The 20,358-nt window shown below is 34.4% G+C and overlaps 1 protein-coding gene across 2 annotated transcripts in view; it reads right to left on the bottom strand.

The window, feature by feature from the left end:
- The window catches only part of LOC117723847 (cadherin-10), a 200,409-nt gene that overhangs the window by 33,945 nt on the left and 146,106 nt on the right, over positions 1-20,358 (bottom strand). For both annotated transcript variants that reach the window (XM_076916406.1, XM_034523410.2), the window contains exons 3-5: positions 18,900-19,194; positions 16,848-16,967; positions 16,081-16,248 (exon numbers count right to left, since the gene is read on the bottom strand). In XM_076916406.1, coding sequence (XP_076772521.1) covers positions 16,081-16,248; positions 16,848-16,967; positions 18,900-19,194 — 583 coding nt within the window. The remainder of the gene's footprint in view (positions 1-16,080; positions 16,249-16,847; positions 16,968-18,899; positions 19,195-20,358) is intronic.

Below are 20,358 nucleotides of genomic sequence, written 5' to 3' on the forward strand. Positions count from 1 at the left end.
GGCCAATTTAGGGTACACCAGAGAGGACAAAATGCTTTGTAAAAAGTGTAAGGAAGAATCTTATGCAGACTGGCCCCTAAATGTAGCATTTCAAATTCACAGCATGGTCTCAGTTAACCTGATCTACTAAATTTTTCCAGACACAATTTTAACCTTGAGGGAAGCGGAATAACTGCCACATCTACAATAGGTTGGGAGCAGAGTTTTACAGCAAGCTAAAATTACTTCAGACAGAATCTGTGCACTAGCAAGAAAAGACTGGAGCCAATGCCACCTGGGGGTCCCTTCTTGGTGGTTTCTTACACCTCTGTCTTCAAGAGCTTTCTTTTGGGAAAAAAAGGGCATTTATAAGGTGGGAGAAGTATATTTTAACTCTCTGAACATTTAGTTGGATATAATTTAGCCTTAGAGTCACAAAATGAAAAGATTTTTAACACACACACACACAAACACATTAGATGGGATATCAAATAAGGAAAGACTAGAGGCTATGAATGGAAGGAAGAAGAAAGAGGAGAGAGAGAGTGAGTGAGTGAGTGAGTGAGTGAGTGAGTGAGTGAAAGATAGAGAAAGAAGGAGAAAGGGAGGGGAGACAGAGAGACAGAGACACTGAGACAGAGACACAGAGGGAAACAGAGAGAGACAGAGACACAGAGAAAGACAGAGACACACAGACAAAGACAGGCAGAGAGAGAGAGAGAGAGAGAGAGAGAGAGAGAGAGAGAGAGAGAGAGAGAGAATGAGACTGGGCCTGGAATGGGTTCTAAAAACCACAAAGCCGACTTCCATTGACACACCTCCAAGAAGGACAACATGGAAGGTGTTGGAGAAAGATGAGAAAAGAAAAAATAATGTAATTATATTTTGAATTCCAAACCAATAAAAATCTTTAAAAACTATGAAACCATCAAACAATATTAAATGAATTTTAAAAAGAAGAAACAATTTTAAGATATAGAACAATAGGCTGAATGCTTTTTGAACACATACATTAAAATGTAAACATATATAATACACACATGTTCATGTGCATTCATAGTCACTTAGATTTCTATAAGTTGATGCATCCACAATTTTATTTCATACTGAGTCTGTCGTTTGCCTACAATAATTCCATCTGCAACAATCCAACAAATATGTGTATCTATATCTATATATTGAATGCTTCTAAAATATGTAAATTAATTTATAAGTAAATATAAGTCAATGCATTATTGTCAGTCATGAATGATTTTTGAAATAAGAGAAGCAGGTAAGCTCTGGTAAAATAAAAGGTAAGAATATGAATAAGTCATCTACATTCAAAAATTTTTAGAAGTAAAAGATAATGCAGAGATATAAAACATGTTATACATGATGAGGACATAGTTTAGTGCCTATATTAAAAAACATATGCTAAAAACTCAAAGAACAACAAACACAGATGGTTCAGTAGAAAAATTAGGTTGGATGTGGAAAACCATTTTTTACAGAGGCACAAACCATAAAAAAAGACGTGTGCCAAATCAGAACTATGAAATTACAAATTAAAAGCATGATTTGAAAATTTTTTATACCTATTGAAATTATAAAAATCAAGCCTTAGATTTTTATAAGTAGATGTATCCACATGTATAAAACGTGTGTGTTTGTGTGTGTGTGTGTAAATAGTCTATATATTTATAAGCAGATGCATCCACTGACAAAGCTAACAGGAAAAGCATCTTGTGCAAGAGTAACCTTGTATAGCCTTACAGAAGGTAACTTAGGCACAGGGTTTTTGGTTTTATAGGCTTCCTGAGGCTCCCATCTCTGTCAGTTCCCTGTGTGCACATTATCTGTGCTTTGTGCATACCTGTCATGAGGCTATAAGTACTATTTAAAACAAGATCCTGAATATTGGAGCCATTATTGTAATGAACCCATGTGAATGAGGGTCTAAGTTACATATTTCAAAGAAAGTCATAGTCGACATCCTGGATAGTAAGAGGCCTTAAATTTAACTCACAAAAGGAAAGGATAATGGGACTATATAGTGTGGAAATAAATACTGCAAAAATACCAAGCATTGATATCTGCAAAAATGCAAATGTAGACAGAAAGCAGAGAATTGTTGTTTTACAAATAATAGCAAAACCAAACTGAGAAAATGCAAATATCAAAATCAAATGAATGAATTGCTAAGCACATAAATACACATGTCATTCCTATCCGGAAGGCTATGCTTTCATCTGTCTTCATATGCAAAAAAGGTGAATGACTAGTACGTACATTATATAGACCTGAAATTGAAAGCTCAGGTTTCTGAAATTTATAAAACTTATATAATTTCTCTGTTGTGAAAATATCTTTGTGAATCTTCAACAATAAAAGAAACCTGCTATAAAAATCTGAGTGCATTTAATTGTGTATAGTTTGACCTACTTGATATAGATACAAAAATACTACTGTAAAAACAGTGATCATGCCAATAAAGCCCAGATAGCCCCAACTCTACACAAAGTATAAGCAAATGAAAAAAATTTGGGAATGGAAGAGATGCCTTTCCCTGGGAAAACCACAGCATTAATGTCTAGTGCCAAATAGCCCTGAAAGGGTATGTACAGTTAGAATTATGTGGGCCAAAGTGGATATATTTAGGAATAATATGTCCATACAAACATAAATATGCAATAATATAAATAACTAGTAAAAAAAGAAAAAAAAGACTAAAGTTTAAAGAGAGGCAGGTAGGGTATATGTGACAGTTTCAAATGAACAAAGGGGAGGGAGAAAATGTAATGAAATTATAATATCAAAAAAGTCACTGAAGCAGAAAATCACAGATGCATCAACATAATATTAATAGTATATTAATAGTAGGCAATGAGAGAGTAAGTGAGCCAGAGGGTAAATAAAACTAATATATAACTTAGAATTACACAGAGGGAGTGGATGCAACTGTCACTGGGACTTTTTTTAAAGCATGCTAGAAAATTAGCAATGTCATGGAAATTTGATGATAAAATTATTTTGGCTCTTGAATGTTTACTCTAACCACCATATTAATTAAATTTGATTCTCCAAGGAAGACAGTTACATATTCAGCCAATTCCTTTTAGTTGTTTTTTTTTAAGTAACTTGGAGAGGAATGTATCCCAGGAAACAGAGAGCTAAATCAAGACCTATAGGTCCAAGAAATCCATAAGCATACTGCCTACAAAGAAAAGAAAAACTGCCTGAGACTTGAAGTTTCCACAATGGTAGAAATTTACAAAAATCATTTAGCCTATGATAGGATAGCCATACCGAGGGTTCTAGGACTACTGCTGTGGCCCTGACCTGCTCAGTGGAGAAAATGAAACAGCGTGAATCTAGTTTGAGCCCAGGTACCCATTTTGCTAAACTACCAGGAAATAAAAAGAACATATGCTTCAGAAACCTGTATGTTAACCCTACATCACCTTGAATAAGGGACAGTTTAAAAATACTGTTTGCGAGGATTCAAACACAAGATTTGAAATATGGAGAGGGCACACAAGTATTTTGCTTAGATGAATTTAAGTTTTCTTCCAAGGAGTCTGGGATAATGGCTTAGTGGGTCAGAGAGTGTGATGAACAAGTAGAAAGGATGTGAATAAGTGAAGGACAATAAGTCCCAGAGGATGAGGAGCAGAGGCATAAGGCTCACTGGGACATCTTAGCTGCCATTGTAGATACAAGCTCAGAGAGGATCCATGTCATAGAATAAGGTAAAGAAAAAAACAGTGACCCCCAACACCTCACAAGGAGGTGAGCATAGCCCTTCCAGAATTCGCATGCAGCTTTAATACACACACAGACACACAAGTACACACACATATACATTCCTGCACACACACACACAAACACTACACACACACACACACATACAAACACACGCACACATAGGCATGCTCACACACTAAAGTACACACAGATATCTTGTTCTAATGATATTAGATTGTAGGAACTAAAATGAGACGAAGGAAAAGGCAAAGAGAAAGAAACAAGAGAGTATGTTCTTTGTTCCATTAAGTTTAATTTCATGTGGATTTCAGTGGGGCTATATGTGTCTGAGCCTTTGTCCTACATTTTTATTTTTGGCTTGGATTTCTTTGATTGCTTAGCAGCATGTGCTTGGATCTGAGGGTCTGTTCACTTTTAAGTTGGTATTGTATGTCTGTTCAAGTATTGAAAGTTATCAGTTCATTTAACTTCTAGGTTAGCTTACAGACAATATTCATTAGGAGGTTTGATATTGTTGAGATTGTACTATTCATGCTAATTTTTAGTAACTTCAACAACTTAAGAAAAGAGAATATGTTTTATTGGTTTAAAATACACCAAACTGTTTTAAGTTTATTGATATAAGTATATTGACAGTCATCAGTTCTTGTCCTTTAGAAAGCATTTATGTAAATGAATATACGGATATGTTAGTTTTCCTTCTGGAGTCCAAAGAAATTGTCTTCAAAGTGTTTTAGAGCTTTCTAAAGAAAACATGACTGAGTTCACTCATCAAAATAGTATAAATTTAGTTCTGACAAATCAATGAGTTTCACAAAATGATCCACGTGTTGGCCCTCACTCATTGTAACTGCCTTTTTGTATGACATTAGTCCTTAGCTCATGGGATGCATTTTTATTCATTGTTCTCTGAATATAATTTTAGAATGCCTTCTTTGCAAACACCTTTTGTTCGTAACCAATTTTAGGTCAATCTTTATTTGGCCTGTATCAAATTTTAAAAGTTCCTTTGTATGCTTTACGTGTAGGAAAGGGTGATGCATTAACACTTTACTATTTATTTCCTAGTTGCTTATGCTGAATACAAATATCTTGGTTTGTCATACAAGCTGATACTGCTTTAATTGAAAGCCAGTCTGTTCTGCTTCCTGGGTTAATCTCCATGTGAGTGGAGAGGTAGAGAACAGGAGCGAGGCAGAGAGTCTTATGTACACACTGACAAAAGCAAAGGAATAGAGCCTTGGCATCCATCTCTTCTCATTTCCTTTTAAAGATATCTATTTGCATGCTACTTATTTTTTTATCTTACAGTTGATGGAGCTTTAATTATGTGGCTAGCTTTTCTATCAATTCCAATTTATAGTTGTTTGAAATTCATTCCCAGGTGTCAGCTTGAATCATCTGCTTCTCTTTTTAATGATTAGGGCACATAAATACTTCTTCCAAGTGAGTATGCTCTTCTGGTGGCTGTTAGCTTAAGCACCTGGGCCTGCATGTGGGAAGATGTACATTGTGCACATAAAAATCTACAGGGGATGCTGCAAAGAGGCCTTCCAAAGAACCAAGCAACCCATGTAGTTGAATAAAGTAGAGCACTTCCAGGCTGATACCGAAAACCTCCCATGACACCAGAATTGTCATTATCAAAGATTTCAATCACCTTCGAGGCATTTCTGGGTTTTCAGTATTTTAGAATGTTATTCAAGGTCACGTGCTGTACTGTGCATTTAACTGACAGGGTTTCTGTATTGCAGGATTAAAAATTTTGGAGATTTTTTTTTTGTAGCCAAATTAAAACTAATTGGCAGTTCCATTTAAGTAAAGGACATTAGATAAAGCATAATCAGACTAACAGGTATGACAGGTGATGTCCTTTAGAACAACAAATGAAATGCCAGGAATCAGCCTAGAGAGGGACAAGGGCAAATTGCTTTTCTTCAGGTTTTGAGCTTAGGAACAAATAGCTGCTATTTTGTTTTGTTGATAACAACAACCAAAAAAAATGAGGTTGAAAGAGATAATTTTTCTTTATCCTTTGTTCTCTGCCCTTGTTGCTATCACATTTACATAAGAACTTTCCACTTTCCAAGGTGAAGGTTTTTCAAAATGCTCCACATATACGAATCAACAAAATAATTTAACATTAGTTTAATTTTTTTTATTTGCTTTGCGTGTAATCTTGTTGCAACATCTCAGTGTTGTATAATAATCGCAAACAATACTTGCTTTAAGAAAAATGACACAATTATGCACGTTTATAAACCATTCCATTGTATAATGCTCAAAAGATGTTTCTTAATGAGCTTAACAGGAAGAAATTAAAAACAAGATAAGGCTCCTTGGAGGCAATGCAGAGTAGTTAAGGAAATTATGCAGTGCTAAATGGGCGTTTAGGAGAAAGCAGAGGAGACTTGAAAGTCACACTGGAGACTGACAAACTGCTAAGGCTTCCGAACTGAAGCCTCTCACCAGAGGAAACAGAAAACTAAATCTGTGAGCACAGGAGACAGGATCACCGGCTTAGTTTGGGGCATTTACAGTTAATTGGAGCAAAAAGCCATGCTGGATATTTTTGTATCTTTCCTATGCCCTTGGGGAAGGCATCATGACAAAGCTTTAGATAGACTACCATTGATCTCCGGAGTCTATAGAATCTAGCTTGACATTTCATTGAAATTGTCTGTCAGTATGTTGCATCAATACACAGGACTGCAACACATAGAAACATAAATGTATACAGACTGGGGATGTTAGGATAAACTTTAAGTTAATTTGCCATAAACAAAGGGTTGCACTGTATTTACTGGGAAGTCCCTTTACATTTCACCTGAAATTTACCTGTATTAAAAACGCCTTAAGAGCAGCCTAAACATATTTGCACAGAAAATTCTTATCCGTTTTTCAGAAACACATTTGTACAGCAAATTCGTATTCATATTCCAGTACTGAGGATGTTGTCAAATTTAATTTCATAAGACATCACAACACAGGGACTCTGATTCCCATTATGACCTAGGATAACTGCTAAGTAGGTTAGTGTAAGGCAATTTCTGTGGGAATAAGTAGGATATTACAGAGAGACATCGCTTCTTCCATAGATTTCTCTTAAAGAATTATACTATTTCATTACATGTGAAAAATCTGGTAATTCATCCTCTGCCACCCTAAACATGTGATTGCACTGACATGTTACATGGTTGTTTATTTAAATGACATTTATAGCTCAGATTCATATTTCTCCCCAACTATTACATATTTACAATCCATATTTTCTACAACATAAGATTTCAACTCAAAGTCTTTCTCTCTCCCTCCCTCAACCTGCCCCTTCCTGGCTTCCTCCCTCCGCCCAAACAAGCTTTTTCAGTAGAAAGCTTCAAAAGCTTCAAAGTACTTTTTTTTTTTTATTGGCACCTTTGCCTTTTATCCCTCAAATCTTTTCTTGACCTGGTTACTCACTCCTGTGAATCACACACTTAGAGATTCTGTGATCTCACTTTCCTCCTGCCTCCAGCATTACTTCAGACACAACTCAGTTGCCTTGAACCCCGGGGTACAGCCAAGACAAATTACACACCTAATATTGAATGCTACCTTTAGTTATTTTGTCCTCCCTAACAATGACAATGACAACAACAACACCAACAGCCATTCTGTTGTTAATATTCTGTTTGAAAAGCTTTAGTATATTTTAGAAGAAATAGAAGGACTTTTAAACAATAACTGATAATCAATAATAATAGATTGATCTTTTTACATTCAAAATAAATTATTGCTTTGTGCTTTTAGCATTAATCAAAATATAGCATGCATGTTTTATTAATTTCTATTTATGTGCACATGCATAAATCATGTATGTACTTATGTTTATAATATGAATATATTTTAAATGTATTTGTATGTGTGTGAACCTTCTTGTAAAAGCCCAAAGATGCCATTCTCTTGAACAAGAGTTACAGGCAATGTGAGCCACCACCATGTGGATGTTAGAAACTTAAAACTGGGTCATCTGAAAGGTGAGTCAAATCTCTTAATCATTGAGCTATCGCTTTAGCAAGAAAAGTAGTGAGAGGAATCAATATTAGAGAAAATACACAATAAATATGAGGGAGGAGAAAGATACAATATCTGTAAACTTATCAACATGCAAATGATTTAGAGTTATGTCCTGTGTCACATACCAGAATTTAAAATTATTATAATTACTAAAATTCACTGCATATATCTTGTTAGGTAACCAAGGGCTAGACATAGGACTTAATCTACTTTTCCCAAAACAAATGCTTTACTGGAATTATATTTTTCTAATTCATGAACTACAAGTGCGTAGACAGAAATATAAATGACAGAAAATAAGCTGACACATATTTGAACATATTTTAGTATATACATTGCTAAAATCACATTAAATGTAGCTAGTCCCATTGCAGTGCTTTAAATACAATTATATTTGTATTTCCTAGATAATATAAAAGAGAAAGGAGACCCTCTAACATCATGCTCTGGAAGCATCTTCCTGGGACACACCTGACAGTTGCTCTTGTTAAAAATTTCTTGATAATTTTAAATATGCAGATCAGCCTGGGGCCAACATTACCTTGGGAGTCTCAGTAGAGGAGAGGTTGACTCTATTTACAAAGTGAAAATCAGCACTTATTAAATCAAATCTCTCTTGTACCAGGCAGGGATTATAGCAGTCTCACAACTCAGCTCTGTACCTGCCTTAAATCCCTATGTACATTATAGAAAAATTCCTTGAAAGACCTTGCCTACTTATCTGTCAGCCTAAAACATATGGAAAACCCAGAGGTGGTTCCTTCATTTTGATTCTCTAGCATCAGACAACCATCACCACCAAAACACATTTCCATTTTCTACCAAAATGTCTCAATATTTTAAAATGTTTGAGTGTCGTGTATGAAACTGAATATATAAGTCATAAATTAGACATGGAGCCAGGGATTGAATTAAAGGTACAATGAACAAAAGAAGTTAAAGAAAGTTTCTAACATACCAATCTTGGTGAAATATTAAGACGTACCAAATTAAATTTCAAATTAGGTGGCTTTTCAATATGTTTCTTATATCCCAAAAGTAGAATCATGATTATTTTACAAATCGATTAATGTTAGTTTACAAATTTCAGTTTTAAAATCATAAAAATGGGTAGGAAGTTACAATATCTACCTCATATAGATAGTGAAATGATTAAATTGCATTTATAGGAATCCATATATGCTGTACAAATGTTACTTATAATTATTTTATTCTGTCATTCTTTTTTTTTTAACAAAACATATAACCCACATTTAAACTAATGGGCTAACATCACTAGTCAATAGAGAGAGTTAAAATAAAGCACACAATCATGCTTGCTATGAAATTGTTTCCTGAATCTGAGTAGTTCTATTACCAATAGCTAGCGCTTTTCAATTTTCTATTGCTATATATAAATTTTAGAAATTGCTAAAACAGAAATATAATGAGATGGTTTTAAAACTTTTAAATTTATTTTCACTACTGAAAAATCTATTATGTATATTTTTTCTAAATAATATCTTCCCTCTGAGCTACTTTGCAATCAATTTCTGAACTGATATTAGTGAAATAAGGAAGGTCAGCTAACTTTGTTACTCTTCCCAGTTACTTATAGGAAAAAGTGGTGCAGAGTGTAATTAACAGAACTGGAAGTTCATTTGATAAATGTACCATTTCCCCTTAATCTGTGGCTGTTTATGTAACAATATATGTAACAAAGGCAAAGAAACTTTGCAATTGTGTCATGAGCAATCATTGGAGTTCATGGTTCTTCCTTCTTACCAGTTTAGCTAAGCTGGTACAGCATAACATAAATTTATATGTTAGTAGTCTTCGATTTGTCAGTGTACAATGTGTCCAAAACTACCTATAATTCATTTGTATGTTAATGACAGCATGATTTTGTGAAGCCTGGACTCCTAGAATCCTGTACTCATCATTAAGAAGGATGTGAGAGTATTCACATCCTTAGTGTTCTGTCTGTGTAATAACCGTGAGTAGAGGTTAGAGGTCTTTTTGAATTATGTGGAGTCATTTGCAGCACATGGTGTGAAGAGCAGTGTTTTTCATCTCACCCTTTGAAGCTTTGTCCTGGTTTCTACCTGAGTCTCATTGCTGTCCTGGGATGTCTAGTCTCTTCAGAAACTGTACCCAAGTCACAGCCCACATACAGATCACTCAATCAATTGGTCTCTGTTATTGAGCCCTTCTTTCTGTTGCCAACCCCATAAGTAAACCTGAAAGTGTTAAAGCATGCACTCTCTAGCACTAAAGCAACAACCTCACCTGAGAACAACCTCACTTCTGTAAGTAAAATCAGTATCTTGCCTACTGACTCTAGTCTGCATGAAAATCAACATTAAGACATTTTCACCATGGTGTGTGTTTGTTTACATTAAAACCCATTTAAAAACAAATCCTTTTGTCCCAGGTGTTTCTTTTATTCTTTATTTCTTTTTTTTTCTAGTCTGTTCAACGAAATGATTCTAGCAATTGAGTTTAAAAATCTTGTTTTTTCCTATAGATTTAAGTGGATCAGGAAATGGAAGGGCAATGGGTCTAGGGGATAGATTTGGAGGGGAGCTGGGAGGAGTGCAGGGAGGAGAAACTGTGTTTGGCATATATTGTATTAGAGAAGAATTTATTTTCAATAAAAATTTAAAAACTGTAGAGAAACAAAGGAAATGATGAATAGGCCTGACGTAGTGACAGTACGTATAATAGGCAAATAAAAATGAAACGAAGCTTAAGTCAAGGAGCATTACTGAGTTCATCCCGAGCTCAAGAGCAATTTTCTAGTGTTCACTAACAATACTCATAATTGTTAATTATAAGGCAGTTTTTTTTATTACTGTCCTAATGGCTATGGATCTCAGCAGGTTTACTGTATCTTCATTGTGTCATCATTTGGACCTCAGTGAATAGCAGCTTTAAATCTCATCAAAAGCACAGAATTAGGAGTACAAGGAAAAATGAAAGGGAGGAAATCCCTAGGCATGAAGACATGACCACTAAGGATACTCCTGTGTCTTTGTCATTTAGTTGTAATGCCATATGAAAAAAGTAATGTATGTGGCCACAAAGGGGTCTCAAAAAACCAAACTGCCAAAATTTGATACATTGTCATTTTCTCAAGTCATGTGGTGATGCACAGAGATATCTGTTTAGAGAACGGAATTTGTAATTTTCTTTAAAAAAAAAAAAATTGTGCTACCAAATGTTAAGTATTGAATTTGGTAATAAAATTGAAGTGGAGTTTTAAGTTTTATCTGACTTCTATATTTATTGCTAGCAACAAAGTATCACTATTACAAATAAACATTAGTAAAAAACTATACCAACTACCAATGTTGCTAAGATACTTATTTAATCTTACATCATCACTCTAAAAAGAATACTCTGAAGATTATGAGAAATATAGCAGTCAGTTTAATTTACCACAGTAGAAAGCTACTAAGTGAATTACATCATTGAGACTCATGCAGGGTCTGTTCTTGAGCTGTCTAGAAGTAAACCACTACACAAGCCAGGAACCCTCAAGAAGTCATGGACTGGAAATGTAGTTAACCTAAATGGATTAAACATAACTGTTGCAAGGTTCATAAATGACTTAGAGGAAAACAATTTTACATGACCCAGTAAGTGTTATATTTGTTCCACACTTTAAATATAATGTTAGATTAAAGAAAATAGGGTATTTCAAACAGATTTCTCAACATTTTAAACATGACAAATAGAATTTTGTAAAAATGAAATATAGGGGAATTGGATCTAAGGTAGAGGAGAGATGAAGAAAGGCTAGGAAGAGTAGAGGGAGGGCAAACTGGCTGGGTGGAATTTATTAACAAAGAATCTGTTTTCAAATAAAAGAATACTAATGTGGTACACATTTTTATCTTTTATTTTTTGGTATATATATATGTGTGTGTGTGTGTGTGTGTGTGTGTGTGTTTAAGGTTTCAATGATCTGTTATGTATGAAGGTATTCATAGAACAGTACTTGCTAAACTGTGGATATCTAAACAAATGGTATTAGACATTAAAAATCAGGTTTCTCATCCTAGATGATCTTTAGTAACAAATAATATGCTATTTGCCACAGTTGAGTGTTCTCAATAGACACATTGTGAACATTCATAAAATAAAAGATAATCAAGAAAAGAATACCCAATGGAACATATTTTTATTTATAACTTATATTAGCATTGTAGGAAGGTTATATGTTATATTGAAAATCTTCAAAATTTATTGTGCTAAACATCTAAGGTTGGATGCTGAGGTCAACATATCTCTGTTGCTGCTAACAGTGTGTTGCAAAGGTCTATTTAACCTTGGCTCAATGGCTGAATGGAGAGTATAATACTGAGTTATTATGATCCAATAAGTAAGTCAATAAGTATCATGTTATGGTTTCAAGTAAAATTTTTCTTTAGAAAATTAAGTGCATGCAACTTTTTTCCAGTTTCTATTAATACCGTGACAATTATTGTTGTCATATTAATGTATTACATTCTGTGTAATAAGCCTCATGGGGCAGTCATGAATTTCAAGTGAGTAAAGTCAAATAAATGTGTATTGAATGAAGGACTTGCAAGAAAAATGCAATGAAATAAACATGGGAGTATTGATCATATTCTCCTGGAAATGTCTGAGTTTTTTCATTCAACTAGCATCTATCAATTACTTTATTGAATAACTATTAAAAAACAAATTTTATTTAAAATTACTGAGAACTTTAAATTTGAAACTATTCCAAAATGACATATGTTACTGATGAAGCATCTTTTTTTCAGTGGTTGTTTTTTTTTATTTTGAAATGTAGCATCTATTAGATATGGTTCGTTTCTCTCAAATGTTTGTTCATTTTCTTAGACTTACATATTTTATTTTATGTGCATGATGTTTAGTTTGCATGTATGCATGTAGAAGACATGCTTGCCTAGTGCCCTCAAAGGCTAGAAGAGAGCATCAGATGCCGTGTAATTTGAACAGTCAATTGTGAGCCACCAAGTGGGTATTGGTAATCAAGCCTAGGTCGTTTGTAAGAGCAGCAAGTGCTCTTAATGACTGAGCCATCTCTCCAGTGTAACATGTTCATTAGTTAAAGAATACATGTCAAATGTGAAATTTAAAATTTACATTGCATTAACTAGTGTGCCTATTAAAAAACAATTAAAATTACTATAGGTTTGTATTTCCTTGATGAATAATACAACATTAAGGTAAAATATGAATATTTGAAAAGGGTGTACATGGACACCCTCTTTTTACTATATTTTTTTTGAATTAAAAACAAAAAAAAAAACAACTCCTGCAAAAATCCAAGTCTGATTTCATGTAAATTATATGCCTAAATATAATCATATATATAATAAAAGACATGCACACACATAAACAAAACTATATATGGACATATAGCAAGCATGTTCAGATAATTCTGATTTTATAATCCTTCAACACACATAATTTTAAATAAATTTATTCTAGTTATACACTACTGACAAGAAAATCTAGGTTAATAGCACAGAAAGAACTACAGTCCCTCTCATGAAGAGCAAAACTATAGTAAATTATTAGAAACCTGTCCAAGTGACATCTATATGAAATTACAAATGTGAAAAAAACAAAACCTTTGTAATTCCAAATTTATTTTATCACAAAGAGATTGATGCTGATGTCAGAAGTAAAACAGGATTAACTTTGATGGTGACAACCAGGAATAGATGAAAATTAAGAACAGAGATCATAGCCAGCCCTAGAACCATATAAATTCTCACAACAGTAAATGGATTCAGCAGGTTGTATTCATATGTTTACTACTTCTTTTTTTTTTATTATCAAATCATAATTTTTACTTTTTAACACAGGGGTTATAAACACAAAATTGCAGGATGTGGGGAAGGGGATGGCACAGGAGCATAGGTGTTCAGGGGGAGTACAGATATCTTTCAGAAAGACTTCTTCTTTGTGTGTACATGAAAACAGTGGTTGCCTGGGGATCCATCCCATATAGTCACCAAACCCAGACACTGTTGTGGATGCCAAAAGGGGCATGCTGACAGGAGCCCGATATAGCTGTCTCCTGAGAGGCTCTGCCAGAGCCTGACAAATATAGAGGTGGATGCTCACAGCAAACCACTGGACTGAGCACTAGGTCCCCAATGGGTTCCCCAATGTAGGAGTTAGAGAAAGTACTAAAGGAGCTGAAGAGGTTTGCAACCCCATAGAAAAAACAACAATATCAACCAACCAGACCCCCCAGAGCTCCCATGGACTAAACCACCAACCAAAGAGTACACATGGAGGGACCCATGGTTCTAGTTGCATATGTAGCAGAGGATGGCCTTATTGGGCATCAATGGGAGGAGTGGCCCTTGGTCCTGTGAAGGCCTGATACCCCAGTGTGGGGGAATGCTGGGGCAGGGAGGTGAGAGTGGGCAGATGTGAGGGGGAACACCCTCATAGAAACAGGGGAAGGGGAATGGGATACGGGGATTCCAGGGGAGGGGGGACTGGAAAAGGGGATAACATTTGAAATGTAAATAAAGAAAATATCTAGTAAAAAAAAAAGAAGAGGCCTTGAATTTGGGGTTGTGGACATTGGAGGGGTGGGTTAGAGGATTGGAAAAGGCAGCAATGATATATTTCCAATTCTTTTTAAAACTGAATATAATAGGATAGAAAGAGATCACTCTAGAGTATGCTATTTTCTTTTGTTTGTTTGATTCATTATAGCTCTAACTTCTGTCTTGAAGTGAAAGAACTAGTAAAAGTTATGAAACTAGGTAGAGGCCTCAGAGTACAGTTACATCACTGTCATCAAGTCTATGTTTCACACATATAATCTACCAAGTTTTTGTAAGAAGAGAAAATAAATAAATGGTTAATACAATCATTATCTATTCAGAAGACAATGGCTCTTAACTGATCCTTAATTGACTCTTAATTGTTTTGGAAAATTTGTAAAATTTAGAAAATGAATTAAAGATGTATTTATCTATATGTGCACCAGGAATATTAAATATTTTAGGAGGTCTGCCTTTCCATACATAGTGATAGAAAATGGAATTTACATTACTTCCCAAAGTTCTGACTCCATTAGCATTAATAGTTGAGTTCTTATGATTCGATGTTTTATTAAAATTTTATCTTCAACTTAGGATCTTACTCATTAATATCTAAGTAGAGAAAAATAGTAGTTATAAATTATTGTCTTCATCAATGAGGGTATTCCTCTTACTAAATTAAATGGTTATTAGGTAATTGTTACACATTTTGTGAGGGAATGAAGAGGTAGTTGAGATTCAGAGTCCCCAATTCTGTAAGAGATTTTCTTTTTCTTTCTTTTTTTTTTTTATTATCAAATAGTAATTTTTACTTTTTAACACAGGGGTTATAACACAAAAAGGCAGGATGTGGGGAAGGGGATGACACAGGAGCATAGGTTCAGAGGGAGTATAGATATCTTTCAGAACAGGGTATCAGCTGGGTGAAGGGTCAGGGGACAGGTCACTATGACTCTGCCTATGAATCACTTGTCCTTATCTAAGTTGGTACTATCAGCCAAGGCTGCCTATTTACAAGGTCTATGACTACTCAGGCTGGTAAATTTCCACAGAAGCTACCTGTTTACAATAGCTTATAGCCATCTGTTTCAGTGTTTTTCCACAAAGACCCAAGACTTTTTGTTAGCAGGCATGTATGTCAGGCCTATTGCTGATTTTAGGCTTATGGATGATTTTAGGCCTTCAGTGTATAAGCAGGGCTACCTCTGACATCTCTTCCCTTCTCCAAGTATAGAAGGGCCGTTGCAATTATAATCTTGTAAAGGCGGGGATAGAGGCCTGACCTCCAGTAATTCCACCCTAGGTAAAAGAGGGGACTTCCGCTCCTAGACCAAACAGAGAGGGGCCATCCAGAACCCCCTCTGACTGGTGAACTGACTTCTTGCTTAGACTGCGAGGCTAAACACTGCAAGAAAATATACATAAAAGTTAAAAATATCTTTCTGGGTTCCCTGAAGGACAAGCCTGACTGCATAGGGGTTGATGTCAAAAGTATCTCCTCTCCAGAAAAAAAGACATCCGGATGGGTATGGCCCGCATGCCTCACTGGACAAAGACAGGAAGACCAGAGCCATTACAAGGTCCCCTTTAATTACTGGAAATTTTTTTTAATTACTTAATTTTTACCATTTACTGAAAGGTTGCTCATAAACCATCACAGTGCTTTTAATTAGCTAATTGGTAATTTGTTAAGCCTGCCGTTATACTTTAGATCTTATGCTCTATAAAACGATGATTGAAACACACTTACTCTGGGGGAAGCGAGGTGGATTGTCATTGACATCTGTCAGAGTGATGTTCACTGTGGTGGTTCCAGACAAACCCCCCATCTGGCCACCCATGTCCTTGGCTTGAATAACCACCTGGTACTGTTCCTTGTTCTCTCTGTTCATGTTTGGCAGAGCTGTCCGAATGATACCTATGGGAAAATACAAATGCTGTGTCATTCTTCTTTGTGGTACCCTCCAATTTAATGAATTATCACAGTTATCATATATATGATATATATATATACATATATATGTATATATATGTATATATGTAATATGTAAATCCTTAGTGTTGGTTTTGTTTGCTATTTCTTAGTAGTATCAAATGCACTATAGTATTCTCAACTTGTACAAAACCTCAAACAGTTATATTTCCACTACTTCAATCATTTACATGATATTTGGGTTTTTAAATACATAATAATCAGGCTGGGCATATATCTTATCTAAGTGAAGAGCTTCATATACAAACAAAAAACATTAATCCTCAGCTCCCAAATAATTGGCAGCAAGGTCCTGCTAACCAGCTTGGGAGTGGGGTTGAATGAACCCACAGCAGAAGAGTTTCTGGGATCTATTGTTTCAGCTGTTTAGGCAAATTGTTGGGTTCAGGTTCACTTTGCTTAAAAACAACATGTATATCTACTGAAAATTACACCTTAAGTCCCACTCCTAGTGCTTAGCATCTTATACTTGCAAAGATCACAAACATGGTAACTTCAGCAAACAGCAATCCATTGCTCCTGACCTGTTTCAGGTTCCACAGAGAAATAAGGCTGCCCTTGAAGTATGCTGTAAATGACTCTGGCGCTGTTTCCATATGAAGGGTCATCGGCATCTGTAGCTGTGACTTGCACCACAGAAGTACCTGAAGTATCCAAATTCAGCTTAGTTCTGCACAGTACCAGAAGGAGGAGCAAAAGTGCTTGTTTTCAATGAAGACTTGAGTGACTTTTGGCTTTAAAAATGACCTCTTTAAGGAACTGTTATATACAGTTTGGTGACAGACATAGATAAACGTATATAGTATTGCAAAGAAATCATAAATTCAACTTAACAATTACTAGTTAATTAAAGGGTGAATTCTTATAGATAATGCTGCACTATTTCAGAACATAACAAACATGATCCCTTTTTAAACATGGAGACCTGGTATTATGAAAATCAATTTTCAAATAATAGACTTGTTTAGAGTAAAGGGCATAGCTAAATCTCAAAGGAGTAAGTATAATCTTTCTCCCCTTGCACTAATTAACTCAAAAAATAATTAAGATCTGCTCTAGAATACAATTTTGTGAATAGATTGAATTCCAAATTTAGAAACAAACTAAGATTACCCCATGTTCCCAGAACTTCCAAAATATTTCTAACATGCTTTGCTATATCTATGGGCTTTATGCTTGATGACCACCCAAAGTCTGTGGAGTTTAGCAAAGTGCAATAACACTTCCAGAACAAATGTTTTGAGAGATGCATGAGTTTGATAATAATATCAAACTTACCATTTACCAAATGTTGCTATTTAATAAATAATTTAATTAATTTATACAAATTCATACAAATTTAAAAATGTTTTAATGAAATTCAAGTATATCTTACTCTAAAAATGTTATTAGGCATTCCTGAAATTTAGATATATTATCACTATTTAGTAAAAATAAGGAGATACTTTATCTCATCAATATATCACATTGTAAAAGTTAAAACTGTATTATATTTTCTTAAACATTATACTTTTTAACTTTCATTTTTCACAAATGCTATTAGGCATTACTGAAATTTAGATATATTATCACTATCTAGTAAAAATAAGGAGATACTTTATCTCATCAGTATAGCACATTGTTAATATTAAAACTATATTATATTTTCTTTTTATATTATACTTTTTAACTTTTGTTTTTCACAATCCAATGCTGTTATTCTGTCCCATTATATGAAAGTGAGGTTTCAGTTGGGTTACTTAAGTATGACAATGATTATAGAAGTTTTATATAAAAATATTATAGCACAAGGATCTCTCAGTATTAACAAAATAATCTAACCAGAACTTTTGCATGAATAGGTAAATAACCTAAATAAAATCTGATCCATTGTGACTAGCATTCATGAGTGAAATTATTTCTTATCTCTTGTACTCTTGCTGTACCAATCTATGGTCTGTAGCTCTGACTAACTATCTAATGGTTTATAGCTTCAGTTTTTCTGTTGGTAAATTTAAAATGTTTTTAAAATATAGGCCGGTTGAACATGTATAGATATTTTCCTTGTTGCTTTCTGAAAACAAAACAGTATAGTAACTAGCAAAATAATTTTGTTTTATTAGGTTTCATAAATAATCTGAGGAAGGTATGCATCAGTCATATGCATATACTATGCCACTTATAGGACTGAATATTCAGTATCTGTAAGAGTAAAATATCTGGTACATTGTGGATCGCAGAAAACAACTCTAACTTTAAGATATTTGATTTCAGGATCGTACATGCTCACTGTTAAAGTTAATATAATAAGTTTGATTTTTATCATTTCTACTGAAATTTAGAGGTATTTTCTGGGTTACTGGACAGGTCTACCTGAATGTGCTGTGAAGATCTACAAATCCACAAACCATATAAAATGCAGTATTGTCTTTTTTATTACTCATTGCTTCTTTACTAAAATATATATGCATTTTGGGTGAGGAATAAAAAGAGTGATTTAAGTTAATTAAACACAATATTGCAAGAATGATTTCATATGTTTTCAAAGAATTACTTTCATACTTTTCATACATCATAAATATTGTAACTGCACTTACCTACAACGGACATTTCAGGAACACTGGCTGTATAAATTTCTTCTGGGAATGTAGGTTCATTGTCATTGATATCATGGATTTTGATCACAAATTCTGACTCTGGTTCTACTGGCCTCAGAGTTCTTCTGTTAATAGCTTGTGCACGTAGAGTATAAAAGGCCTTTTCTTCCCTATCAATTCTTCTTGTGGCATGAATATCACCTGTTTTTTCATCAATAATAAAAAGAGTACCAGCTCCGTCTCCAGACAAAATATATTTGAGCGATCCATCTCCTTTATCTTGGTCTGAATGAAGCTAGAGGAAATAAAAATGAGCATATCCATGATGAAGACTGACGATGCACAGGAGTAAAAGTATTCAAAGATGGCCCTTCAAATCCCATCACAATTCACAGGGTCAGTAATCTCAGTTCTATAAATCAGAACTGAGTAGCTTCTATCATACTCAAGGACCAGCAAAAGCTTTTCATGTAGCACTGTGAATTTTTTCAACAACAACAACAAAAACCTCGAACGTTAAATTAAGTTCCCCCTTCCTGCTCTGTACATAACTCTTTCTATCAAAAAATCAATCATGATAAAGACATCAGCCATGAGGGCGTATGTTTTCAACTCATTCTAGAAATGTAAGCTTATTTTACAGGAAATTCAGCTCTGACCAACTTGTTATTGGTTGTATTTCTTCTTTGTAATTAGTAACATCTTAGGATTTATGTGTCTTTTAGGTATATATTAGACAGACTTCAAATGTGGGAATAATAAATATAATATTTGGTTGCATATGAAGATTACTCCTATCCTGAAAATATTTGTAGGTCTCAGATCATATAGGTGTTTATGTAACACAGGTATATATATACTAAACGATAAATAATAGAAAATAAAATAAGTTCTAATATTGCACCTTGTCAAGCAACCTTCTTAAAATCTGCTGAGAGGCAAGACTGTGACTGGCTTGCCTGTGCCTATAGCAGAATTACACCAAACCTTTCAGAATTATTTCAATACAGTTATATTTGGGATCATGTGTACATACCAGTCTAGTGCACAAGTTACTGCAGCTGAACTAGGGACCCAAGAATTCCTGTATCTTGAGAAAATTTTACCTGAACTGTTTTTCAAAAGTATTCTTCAAGCAAGCCAGCCAGGATAAGTAAGTTAAGCCTTTGGGAGACAACAGGAAATCCTTCTAGGACTAACAAATAAATTCTAGATTGTTGAGTCTGGGGAAGTAAATGGGTCCCAAGCATCTTCCAGATAATGTGTCAGTCTACAAGGCTACCAACTTATCATGGAGGACTTAGCTTTTGGAGGAAACAAGAAATTATTTCTGAATGACCAGAATTATAACTATATCTATTAGTATTATATATGCAATTATTAATGTTTCAATATATGTAATAAAATGTAATTTTTAAACTTAATATTACAACTACATGTGTTGCTTTATTAATTTCTA

Source organism: Arvicanthis niloticus, chromosome 19, assembly GCF_011762505.2.
Source record: "Arvicanthis niloticus isolate mArvNil1 chromosome 19, mArvNil1.pat.X, whole genome shotgun sequence".
In the NCBI taxonomy this organism is placed as follows: Eukaryota; Metazoa; Chordata; class Mammalia; order Rodentia; family Muridae; genus Arvicanthis; species Arvicanthis niloticus.